General features: G+C 50.6%; 1 protein-coding gene across 2 annotated transcripts in view; it reads right to left on the reverse strand.

The window, feature by feature from the left end:
- The window catches only part of Pebp4 (phosphatidylethanolamine binding protein 4), a 216,183-nt gene that overhangs the window by 7,508 nt on the left and 195,939 nt on the right, over nucleotides 1–12,736 (reverse strand). For both annotated transcript variants that reach the window (XM_052191092.1, XM_052191091.1), the window contains 2 exons: nucleotides 5,843–5,888; nucleotides 3,350–3,463 (listed from right to left, as the gene is read on the reverse strand). In XM_052191092.1, the coding sequence (XP_052047052.1) occupies nucleotides 3,350–3,463; nucleotides 5,843–5,888 (160 nt within the window). The remainder of the gene's footprint in view (nucleotides 1–3,349; nucleotides 3,464–5,842; nucleotides 5,889–12,736) is intronic.

Consider the following 12,736-nt stretch of genomic DNA (forward strand, 5'->3'; position numbering starts at 1 on the left):
CACCTGACACTCGTCATCAGTCATGGCTGGTTCAATGACGATTCAGCCTATCACATACACATGAGTCCCCAAGAGGACAAGGCCCTGAATAGACGGTGCAATCGAACACAATTGGTCCTACATTATTATTATTTTTAAACGGGCTGTACCTTGGGTCACACGGGAGACCTTTAGATTACTTTAGTTTCAAAACAGCCTTGCAAACATTTCTTATAACTGTCTAGCGCATTGGCTCAGCTGTCTGTTTTGGATGTCCCTTTGCCTAACTCTGAGAGTGTCACCTTTCCCCTTCAGCCTCTGGAAGCTGTCCTTGCCTGTTCCCCCTGGGGTGGGGGTGGGGGAATACTGCGACTGGTGCTAGCATACCTGCATCTCTCAGGGCTCTAATCCTATGGGCAGAAAACTAGATCATGGCAAGACCTGGGGCTTGTGTTCGTTGGCGGGGACCTGCGCCCTGACCTGAGTGTTGGTTTGGCCTAGGGCGCCATGAGTCCCTAAACACAGTGTACCAAGCTCTCAACACTCTGAAGTTACGCAAGGACCACGGCAGTCTCTGCTTTTGCAATTGCCCTGGGTCCATCTCTGCTGGCCTCTTACCGCCTTACACCAGCACATCTCTGGCGGACTTCTGCCCCTCTCTCTGATTCATTCAGTTTGCTTGCCTCTAAGGGTGCTTTCGTGTGCTGCCTACAAACAATCTCTACTGGCTCCTTACGGTTTACCCACTAGCGCAACACTTCTGGTGGGTGAGCTTTCTCCTGCTTATCCTCTATTTCCTTTTCTTCCTTCCTTCCCTCCTTCCTTCCTTCTCCTCTTTCTTTCTTTCTTTCTTTCTTTCTTTCTTTCTTTCTTTCTTTCTTTCTTTCTTTCTTTCTTTCTTTCTTTCTTTCTTTCTTTCTTTCTTTCTCTTTTCTTCCTTCCTTCCTTTTCTTTCTTTCTTTTTTCCAGATGGGGTTTCTCTGCAAAGCCCTGGATGTCCTGAAATTTGCCCTGAAGACCAGACTAGCCTTGAATGTATAGAAGTCTGTGTACCCCCACCACCCAGCTTGCTTTCAATTTTCTTACTTGAAAACAAGCAAGCAGGCAAGGAAGCAAGCAGACTAACTTTGCGTCTCTAGTTTCCAGAACCAAGAGCCCGCTCATTCTGACATTCAGACTTTCTTCTCCTGTAGGGCCTAATCTATATTCTACTCCTCCATGAAGCCCAGGGCAAGACGCCTGTAGGTTGGCTGCCAAACTCATCTTTCTAGTGAGGAAACTGAGGCCCCTGAGAGGATTATCACCAGCTAGAAAGTGGAAGCAAGATTTTCTAACCCTCAGAAAGATGTTTTTGTTCTCTACCTGGATGAAGAGGGGTACTGTCCTGGAGAGAAAGAGACCCCAGGGAGGTAAGAGATATATTCCCCATCCACTTGGTTCTATTCTGTCTTTGCCACCAGAACAACACAATTAAAGACTTAATTATAAGCTGGTCTGCACTGTTGATTAATCAGTTCCAAATGAGACTGTCAGCTCCTTGAGGGCAGGGAAAATCCTGTGGGCTCAGGAACTGTTTCCTTTTAGCACAAGGCTGGGCACATGGAAGGTACCCCCTGGTACGACCAGAACCTTTGGCAGCAGAGAAAGCTATAGGAACCCCACTCTGCTCGGATGCACACAAGATGCCCGTGTGAGTGTGTGAGGATTGACGGTTCTGGTGAAGATCCAAGGTGGCTAACAATGGTTCCCGGATCCCACAGTTGGGCAGTTTTCTTGCCTTGCTGTCTGACCTAGGAGGGGAGGCAGCCTCGGTTGAGTACTTGAGTGAATTCAATCAGTGAGTTTCATGGCTGTGCGGCCTGGACATATATCAGGAACCCTGTCTCAGGAGAGAAAGGCAATGTCTTGGGCGTACGCTGCCCCCTTCCTGTCCTGCCCTGGTTGCTGTTCTTCCTGGCGTCCTCTAATGCTCGCTCTCACTTCCATCCTGTCGTAAGAAAGCCAGCTTCTTAGCATGAGCTCATTCGGAGCATTTCCCTACTCCAGGCACTGGCCTGAGGATCCTGGGGTCTGAGCCTGAGGGCTGGGCTACCTACTGCCTTATTCTACCAGCAGCTCATAGAATGGCTGGGGACTATGCAGAAGGCTTCAGCTCCTGGTACCCACCCAGTAGCTACTGAACCTCGGCAGCTTCCGGTCATTTGGGTGAGATTGGTACCCAGGAAGCTAGGGATGCAGAAGACTTATTTTGATCTGGTCAAGGTGCATTCTTTTTCCCTTTCTTTACCCTTGATGTCCAGATTTAAAAGTGTGTCCTTGGCAGAGCTTGCTGTATGTCGGCAAGGCCCCGAAGGCACCTGGGAGGGTTCATAGGTGGAAAGGCGGCCCTGTTTTGGCTCCAGGGACTGAGTCTTTTGTGACTGATGCATCCCCACCCCCACCTTTGCTTGGCACACATCTAAAGGACACCACCGGCATGCCAGTCCCTTTTCTGGGCTTCAGCTCCTTACCTCTGGAGCCTCAGGCACAGGGGATGTGACAATACCTGTGCTGGCTTCCCAGTGGGTGGAAGTTAGTTGGGGTCACTGGGGGAGAGGAAAATGGCTGCTCACTGCTGTCTTGCCACTCACCTTTGCACAGCCTGGGGCATGCGTGTTTATGTACCCTCACCCTGACCCCTGCGACTCCTGCAGAACCTTCCCTTTCCAAACCTGGGAGGTGACAGAGTGCATGGGGAACACTGCATTCCCATTTTTCTCCAAAAGAAATCTAAGGCTCATAGAGTGAGTTACCTGCAGCCTGCCTGGGGGGGGGGAGCAGCCTCACCTGTCACCCCAGCCTTGCCGGTATGGTAGACGGAGGCCAAGCAGGCTAGGTTCGCCATGAGAAGACTGTGGAAATGTGCCCTCTCCAGTGTCTGAGGAGGAGTGCTCAGAGAAGCTTGGGGGAGGGGCGTGGCTGGGGACATCTTTTGCCCCATCGCTGAGATGGCAAGGCAGATCAAGCAATTAACCACCAATGAAGACAGACCAGCAGGATGGCATTCCAGGGTACTCTTGCCCAGATTGGCCTCAATTATAGGGCACAATTACTTGCTGAGGTATTGTAGTGCAGTTGCCTGTACATGCCATGCAATGTTTTGGGGGTGCTCTTTGGCTGATGTGTTTATTTCTGGGAGACCACATCTGAAGCCAAAACCTCCTTTAGAACATTCATCCCAATCACTCACAAGAAATACTGCCCTTTGGCCCCAGCCTCTGAGGCTCATGGGTAGAAGTCAAAGTTCTGATTTTTCTGGTGAAGACACACAGCTTTGGTCCTGCCCCCAGAATCTACCCTAGCTTCTGTGGAAAGGGCTGCAAGGCCTCACCTCGGTCCAGGCTTCCTCCGTCTGGGATAGAAATGTCTCTGTCTCCCTGAAGGTAGACAAAGAACTGGTAACGGTGTAGACCAGTGGTTGGCGGTGGGGTAGGAGGCTGGTATGCTGTAGGAAAAGGGACAAGAGACGTGGGTGGGTTCACCTCCATGCTTGCAGCATCTCCTGGAAGCTCTTAAAAAACAAATCACCTTTGCCTTTCCATCCCTGGTGACCTCCCTAGGGTCATCCAAATGAAGTCACACCCACTGCACTCCTCCCTCCCCCCATTAGGACTTACACTTGGGGGGGGGATCTTGCTTTCAGTGTTTTATTTAAGGTGTATGTTTGGGATAAGTAGGGGTGTTGTTGGGAGTGAGGCTCCAAGTTGGCATAAAGGGTTGAGGCTCCCAGGCCTTTCTGGGCCAGTAGATGAGTGTTGGTGGGGTCTGGTTTGGGTTTTAGTCTATCCAGATGGGTTTTCTGTCTCAAGAGAAAACCCATCTTCCTCTATGAGTGTGTTTGGCAGTGGGTTTTAATTTTTTTTTTTTCAGCATTTCCTTATGAAGTCAGTCCCTAAAGAGGCCAGTTTCTTGGCTGGTTTGGAAGGATCTGGAAATGGTTACTAGGGTGGGTGGGACTGGGTTCAAAAGGTTTGATCACAGGCACTGTAGAATCTGGGAATCTCAGGGCACTGAGGAGAAGACTCCTTCCCTTTCACTCTGCCTCTTGGAGGCTGGCTGTTCTGGAGGGTAAGGTCAGAGGGTGAAGAGAGCCATCCTCCTTGCCCCATGCCTATGCAGCAACTAGGGACTTGGTTGGCCTGGCCTAAGTCTTCTAGGCCGGAACTCCTTTCAGTGTTGTTTTGCCCCTTCCCACTGTGCTCTCTCCATTTCCATTCTTGAGGAGGATACACAAGCTGGAGCCAAGAGTCTTCCTGTGTTGTGGGGGTGTGGGGTGGGGAGTAAGGGGAGGTGGTCAGGGGAGGGAAGGGGTGATTGCAAGGAGGGGTTAGTGGGTGGGAATGCTGTCTGCTCATGGCCCTCCTTCTCCTTTCCTTTCTTAACCGTGAAACAAAAGAAGGAGTGACCGTTTGGCACCGTTGGAAGTGTTTCTCATAGAGTTGCTTCCAGCCACTGGGCCACCAGCACACTGAGAGCCAGGGGATTTCCTGACTGTTCATCTTACCCATCACAGATCAGATTGTGTGTGTGTGTGTGTGTGTGTGTGTGTGTGTGCACTGAGGGAAAGGAAAAGGGTGTGCCTAGAGAAAACGTGCATTTGTGTGGCTCAGGGTCTACAAGGGAGCAGGTGACGGCAGACCAATACTCTGAGGTTATTTTGGAGCTTCTGAATGTAGGTAAATCAGGGGATTCCTCTCAAATGCTTCTAGGGCTTAGAAAGACTTCTGAGCATGGGGTGTAAAAAGACTGTCACTTCTTATAAATGGGTGTGTGGAAGGCAGATGAGTCTGGTGGGCTTCTGGTTAAGCTGGTGGGCTCGGGGTATATTTCTCATGGTCAAAGACAGGTGGCCAATCCTCCATGGACAAGACTGCAATTAGAATGAAGGATTTGATCTCAGGGGAGATGGGGGGAGTTTACCCCTCTGACTAGGGATTTCCTGAAGACACCCTCATTCAAAACCTCCCGAAATAAAGTTTTGGGAGTGGGGAGTGGCTGCCTCACATGTTGGCTAGGTGTATAGTGGGCAGCTTCTTTCCACCCAGGTCCATTTTTTTTTATGATGAGGAAACTGAAATTAAAAAGTAAAACGGCCTATAGGAAGTGCAGCTGAGATGGACCTGTGTGACACCAGCCTATGCTGCTTCCCAGACTGTGGGGGACCCTTTGTACTCAGTCTTTTGTCTGTGGCCAACTCACCACCTAAGCATCCAGGGCACACGTTGGGGGTGGGGATCTCAGAGGGAAGAGGTCTGGGGGTCTGAGGGATTTGGTCATGAGTGCCCTACTAGGCAGTTAGACCCTTGGCTGGCCTCTTGTTTTCCCAGTTACATGCATGATAAGGGAAACCCTCCCTTCACCCCTAATCCCCACTTCAGCTTCTTGAGAATTAGACCCTGGGGCTGGAGGTCTGGCTCAGCTGGTAGAGCACTTGTTTAGCATGCTTGAAGTCCTGGGTTCCATCCCCTGCTTGGCATAAACCAAGCATGATGGCGCATGCCTGTAATCCCAGAACCCAGAAGGCAGAGACAAGAGGATCATTCTCAAACTGTGTCAAATTTGAGACCATCTTAGAATACATGAGACCCTGAGTGTATTCAAAGAAAAAAAAAAAAAAAAAAAAAAAAAAAAAAAAAAAAAGAAAGAAAGAAAGAAAAGAAAAAGACCTGGTAGTTGTGATTGTGATGCAATGACATCAGAACCTACAGGGGACCTCTATAGCTGGCATTTGCACACTGTGAATCAGTGTTATGGATGGTTACTCTTTCTTACATCTGTCATTGATATCCTGTCTAGAGAAGGGGTGCTGGAGGAACCCACTTACGTGATATTACATTGCCACGAATACTCCCACTTTTCATGTCAGCACCCTAAAAGGAGAGACAGGAAAGACCGTGGATTACTTCCTGGGCGGTGATGGAAAAGGCTGAGTCTTGCTTCAGCAACCCGCTGGGTCCTTAGCGGCTGACCTTTCTTGGGGAGCAGGATGGAAGAGGGGTGTGGCTGCCTCTAGGAGAGGACTTTGGAGATGGAAAGCTTCAGGGAGCCCGAGGGAGAGGAGACTGATGCAGGGTGTCAAGGGATGGGAGGTGTCCTGGAGGCTGAGAACTGAAACCTGACCTCTGAGGGATCCTGGATGGAACCTTCCCCAAGGGCTGCCTTAGGAGTGACATCTGCACCTGAGATTGGGTGCAGGGGGTAACTGTGGGGTGCTTGGTCGGGCTGTCCTTAGCAGCTGGCTGGTAAACTCGGTTTTGTTGGAGGGAGAACTATGCCCTCTCCGGACCGTTTATGCCTATGAGGCAAGGAAACCAAGGGAGGTCAGAGGGGAGAGTGGACTGTCTTAACTAGACTCAGCCACAGCTCTGGGCAGTCTTTTTAGCCCCAGTTTCTCCCGGTTTCCCTCTGCCCTCCTTCTTGCACTCCTTGTCTGTGGGATAATGTGTTGCTCCTGGAGGCGGGTAACTAATTATTGTTTTTGCAGGACTGGTGGATGCTTAGATGAAAGAGACTGGAACCAGGCCCCTGGGTCTGTGCCACAGCTCGGGGCCCCAGGCCATGCCAGGGAGCCCTGCGGCCCCTAGGTGTGGGGTTTTATAGCCTTAATGATGGTGATTAGTGTGGTTCTTAATTGGTTCTGCCGACACCTAACTGTGCCCTGGCCCCCTTTCCACCCAGTCCTTCCTGGGGCAGTCTATGCCTCTCACTCCCTGAAAGTGAAGGCAGGATGGAGGAGTGGTGGGGGAAGGGAGGGCTGTACCCTGGTTAGCCGAGTGCCCATTCTAGGATCAAGACAGGACACTGATGAGGGTGGGGTGGCAGGGACCTAATGTCTTTGGCGTTAGGTTGTGCTTGTCCACTGTTCGCTGTGGGTCTCCTTGGCCCTTGTACCTTCCTTAGGCTCAACTGTAAGGGTCTAGATCATCTTCAGTTGGGAGAACCGGCAGCAGAATCCACCATAAGTCCACTGCATTTGATTTTCTCCATCCTCTTCCTCCTCTTCCTATCCTTTGTGTGTTTGTGTGTGTGTGTGTGTGTGTGTGTGTGTGCGCATGTATCTCCCTCCCTCCTTTCTTTCTCTCCCCCCTTCCTCCCTTCCTTTCCCCCTCTCTCCCTCTATTCCTGCAGACTCTGCCACCCATGGGTAGCCTTGCAGTGGTGCCCGTGGCAGCCTGCCTGGCGCGTCTCTCAGTGCAATCTCTTAGCTCCTCCACTTTGGCCTGGCATCAGACCCAGATGTGACCAGAAGCTGAGAGGCTGAGGTTGAGGTGGGAGAGGGTGAAGGTAGGAGGTTTGGAGCCTGGAGGCTTTTCTCTTCAATGCCTGGCCCTTCCAGAAGGGGAGGTCAGGACCTAACAGAAGCCTGGAAGCACTCTCCTAAAATAGCTCTCTTGACTATCCTTAACAAGGTGGGGAGGAGGCAGGGAAGCCTGGCCCCACAGCCTGCTCTCTTTTCTCTGGCCTCCCCCTCAGTCCTCTTCAAGGCAACGCAGGCAGTAGTTTGTTTAAACCAAACAATAGCAACCTAGTCGTCCATTTCTTTTCAATTCCCTATGGGCTTGGGTCCCACCCAGAGCAATAAACAGGCTTCTCTCCTCCAGAGAGGGCAAGGGGGCAGTAAGGGTGGGGGCTGAGCCTTAAGGGCCAGGAAACTTCTGTTGTGGAATCAGAACTGAACCCAAGTGGAAAGTCTGACTTGAAGCCTTGCTCAGACCCTGGGAGTATCTCCTTACTAGCTAGGGTTTCTTTGCAAAAACTAAATGTAAGCCCTTGGGTTGGGCTTACAGAATCATGCTTTCTGCCCTTCCTGCCTGCCTGCCTCGTTGCCTTTCTGTGCCTGTGTTGCTCTGGGTGTTAAGGACATTTAGCCCAAGTTGGTCCTGCAGACAGAAGCCAGTCTTGCTGACAGGAAGGGTAGATAGTGGGAGGACTCATATTCAGTGAATGGAGAGAGTGACTTACTCAGGTTGGGTGAAGATGGATAAGTATCCTTAGGCTGTAATCCCTCCTCAGGTTAGTCCTGGAGGGGCTGACATTCCTACCTTGGGATCAACACTCTTGGGGAAGCTGAACTCCAAATGCTGAGAAAATTGGAGCCCAGAGAGGCTAAATGAACAGTCCCAAGCCATTTCAGCAATGAGTGGGGGTGTGCCAGAATGGTCAGGGACCGATGGGGTCCTGGGACTCCCAAGGCTGACTGATGGAGGACTCACACCTTTTAGCCCATATTGCTGCCTCGTGCCTTTTCATGAAGTCTCAACAACCCCATTGCTCCACTGGCAAGCATTGTTTTTCAACCAACCATTATTAGACATGCTGGCCTTGGATGAGGGTGTGGCTTAATAGAACGGGGTACTTAGCGTGTGTGGGGAGTTGGGCTTAATACTAACCCATACCAAATAGTATATGGAGGCCTGGGGCTATGATGGAAATGGCTCCCACCCCACCCCACCCCATCCCATCCCAGCTTTCCTTAAATATCATGGTAGAAAATCACATCCAGCCTGGAAAGCTGGGATGTTGGAGAATGGTCCAGACTCAGTAGGAGACTATGAGTGGGATACTGAGAAAGGCCTCTGCCTTAGAGACCGGGCCAAGAAAGGACCCTGATGGGGGTGGTGCAGACTCTACACCTGTGCTTTTGAAGGAGGACCTATAAGAGGCCAGGGAGCACCGACAGCCCCCAACATCTTTAGCCTTTTTCTGATAACCCTAACCAGCTGGCTTCACCCACTCTGGCAGACCCCAGGTGTTCTTGGTCTTCGAGACCCAGCAAACCCAGCCCAAACCGCCTTTCCCTTTTCCTACCTGAAGACAGATTGGAATTCTTAAAAGAACTTTTCTAAATGCTTAGTTATAAAAAAAAATCACAATTATAGAAATTACAAATATCATAGATGCGGGTGGCTTTCTGACCCTCAGGAAGTCAAGATAGGCTTTTCAGAGTGTCAGGACTAGGATCCCTTTAGGTGAGTTTGTGTTACACACTTGGGAGGACACTCGGGAGCTCTCTGGGGGAGGGGAATCTATTATCTGTGGGTATCCAAGGTGGAAGGAGCTGTGGCAAACTGCTCTGTAGGGCAGACCCTTTGTATGTGTATATGTGTGCACATGCTTATGTGAATGCATACATGTGTATGCCATTGGGTGCAGGGTATACACATGGCTATTTGGCATAGGAATTCATACAAATAATAGTAAGGATAGACCAAGGCCATGTGCACTCTAGGCAAGCACTTTGTAACTGGACAACACTCCAGCCCTAGCACAAAGGATTCTAATTGCAGAGAAGGATCTGGACTCTGGGAGCCCATGGGTCTCTCTGTATTTGTAGACATGAGGTTTCCTTTTGCTCGCTTCCCTCTCTGTATTCATTGTATCCCTGTTGAGCTAGCTTAGAACTTGGAGATATTTAGGGAAAGTTGGGGCTTGACTGAGAGAGAGCCTCAGGAACCAAGAAGACTTAAAACATCTTAAAATACTTCTTCTGGATGATTTGCCTCAGGTTAAAAAGCATGGTGCTAGAAGTGTGTGTGTGTGTGTGTGTGCACACATGCTCGCTCATGTCTCCCTCCCCACCCCCCACGTGCTTGAGTGTGTATGTCTGCCTGCCTGTCTGTCTGTCAGCCTCCAGGGCAGGGACCATTTCTTGCTGCTTCAACTTTGGATGCTCCCCTGTGATGTCTTGCACAGTGGGTGGGCAGGGATGTTGCTTCTCTGCCCTTTGCTGCCCTAGTCAGGTCTGCTTCTCATCTACACCCCTGTTTCCTCTCTGGGGACACTTGTGTGCGATCCTCTATGAGGCCTGTCACTTACCCGACTCAGAAAGTCTACCAGAGAAAGGCCCAGGCTCTTGATTTGGTTATGAATGGGTGGGTGTGGAAGGGGGCCTGGCTGTGGCCGGTCCCAGCAGGTTTGCTGTCCCGCTGGCCTCATTCCTCTGCAATTACCAACAGGCAACTAGCCACCCACTCGGGGACCCTTTCAAAGCTCCAAGACCTCGGGCTACCTGACCTCCAGGGAGAGGGTCACACACATTTCCTCTGGCGCTCAGGAGATGATTTAATCTCTTCACCCACCTCTTCCCATTTACACGGAGGATTCAATCACTTCTGCCTCACTAGGGTTCCCTCTGGCAGAGAGGGAAGTTTCATTCTTTTTCCATTTCAGGGAGAGTTGGGAGGGGGCCCTCAAAAGAGCCCCAAGTTTGAAAGGCAAGGCACAGAGAGATCAGGAAGTGTAGTAGGAGAAATGGAATACTTGGGTAGGAAATGAAGAAAGACAAACCCTCCAAACAAATAAACAAAACAAAAACAAAAGCAAAAACAAGAACAAAAAAAGCACACCAAGAAACCAAAAAACACAACAACAACAACAACAACAACAAAAGAAACAGAAAAAGGGAAACTAGAGACCGAGTGCAGGCTCGCTGACACTGGCACGGAATGAGAAAGCTCCTTGCTGTTTTGCACAGCTGCCTGCAAGCTGCCAAGTGGCAAAGAAGCCAGGAAAAGGCCCAGCACTGGAAAGTGCTACCCAGCAATCTGTGTATTCTGCAATTAACAAGGGCTAAGTGAGTGGAAGGCATTGACAGCTCCCAGGCTCTGCGATCCCCAGGGGCTGTGGCTGCCAGGCCACCAAATGGCAGCCTGGAGGAGACCCAGCTCTGGAGACCGTGCCTACTCTAAGGGAAAGCCTTCCAGTCAATTAACCCCATGGCCTGCTCCTGCCCTGGGGCTTGGTCACTGGGGCGGGTGGAATGAAGCCCGTGGGAAACGGTAGGATGCAGGCACACAGATCTGAGGCCTCCTGTCAACTGAGTGCTTCTAGACCCCAGGGTGTAAGATGGCCAATTATTTTGCACACCTGTTTCCTTCAACATATGTCAAGATCAAAGACTTGTCAGGTCTTTCACCTGCTGCCCTCATTGGCAGTAGAGACTGGATGGTGAATACTGTATTTAGAAGAGACCAATGGACGGACAGCAGATCCTGGTACCTTGACACCAGTTGACAGTAGGGGCCCTGGGTTTTGATTCTGAGCCAGCTAGGTTTCAAATCTAGGTCTTCAGATATTATGGTAGGCTGGGTGGGGTGTAGCTGAAGGAGGATGATTTACTTCTTCCAGGAAGTAGTAGCTGAGGACATGGGGAACATCACCCAAAGCTTAACCACCCTTTATCACACTGGGTTAATATGCAAATTTCCCAAGGCCACGGTCAAGGTTGTCTGTGGCTTGAAAAGTATAGGTAGCCCAGGCCCTGTGCTCCAGGTCGTGCGAGGTGTAAGTGGGGTCTCAGCAAGTCCTGCTCCCTTGACACTGACTGTGCATGATGGGGTTGAGCCTGTGGGATGAGGGCTGGAGAGATGGGGGAAGATGGTTAGATAATGAGATACTCTGTGTTGGACACAAGACACAGTCCCTGGTGTTCTGGAGCCCGTCGTCCAGAGGGGCAGAGAGATTAACTAAGGAACGCCTGTGGTGGTCGAGGCCTAAGGCAGTGCTCAGATGGTAGAAGATACAAATAGTAGGGGGGAGAAGAGCGTGATCCGAGAAAGCTATGGCGAGACTAGTCTTTGGGCATTGAAGGCTGTGTGGTAGTGTTTTGTCAGTGGCCAAAACAAGGAAGGGAAGGAGAGCTCATGCTGAGAAATCTGCCTGCCATTTTTTAGATCTGCAATGTCCCCCACAGGCTGTGTGACTGAACATACAGTCCCTGGATAATGATGCTCCTTTGGGAGACTGTGGAGCTCTTGGGGCATGGTACCTAGCTGGTGCCTGTGAGCTGCCGGGGGTGAGCCTTGAAACTTCTATGTGCTTCATTTCTGGTCTGTTTTTTTTCTGAGGACCTACCTGTAGCCTCCTTTAGATCTTCCCTAACCACCATGCCTCCCCTACCATGACAGACTATTCCCTCTGAAACCGCCTGCTAAGACAAATCCCTCCCTCAAGGTGTTTCTGTGAGAGCGATCGGGAGAGTAAGTAACATACGATTTGAGCAGTGTGGGAGCATGGAAGGGGCAGGGAAGGTGGAATTCGACCGGGCCATGGGTTAGAGTCAGCCACCAGTATACATGCCTGAGACTCAAGAGGAGACGGGACGTCAAGGGAGAGGCCAGGCTACGATGGCAGGAAATACATCAGATTGCGGAAGGCCAAAGGCATCAGCATGTTGAACCTTGACTTCACAGGTCCTAGGCAAAGCCTTTCTGTTTTCCAGAGACTCAGCTGCCATCCCAGAAGGGTTATCAGAGATAGCTGGCTAAGCTGCCTCTCAGGACAAGAGGGGATATGGGTTAGGTTGGGTTTTGGTTCCCCGCCTTGCCAAAGGTCAAAAGGGAAGCACCTGGAAAACATTATCAGTGGCTTTCCTCTGAGCATGTGACCTTGGGACCTGGGACCCCAAACATCTCTCTTCTACAAACAGTAAATTTTTCTTTTGAAGGCTACAAAAGGACTCAACGTTTATTTCATTTTAGCTTTGTGCATATGTGTATGTGTGTGTACATGTGTGTGTGTGTACATGTGTGTGTGTGTGCGCGTGCACACGTGTGTATGTGTGTGTTTGGTTGGATACATGTATGTGTACGCATTGAGACCAAGGGACAGGCTCAGTGGGGCAGACTTCTCTTCAGGGCTTCTGCATGAGTTAATTCGCTTCAGTTCCCACTTTCCAGAAACTTCTCCCTGAAGTGCAGTGAGGCCCCGAGAGAACCTG

The sequence above is a fragment of the Apodemus sylvaticus genome, chromosome 8 (assembly GCF_947179515.1).
Source record: "Apodemus sylvaticus chromosome 8, mApoSyl1.1, whole genome shotgun sequence".
Classification (NCBI taxonomy): Eukaryota; Metazoa; Chordata; class Mammalia; order Rodentia; family Muridae; genus Apodemus; species Apodemus sylvaticus.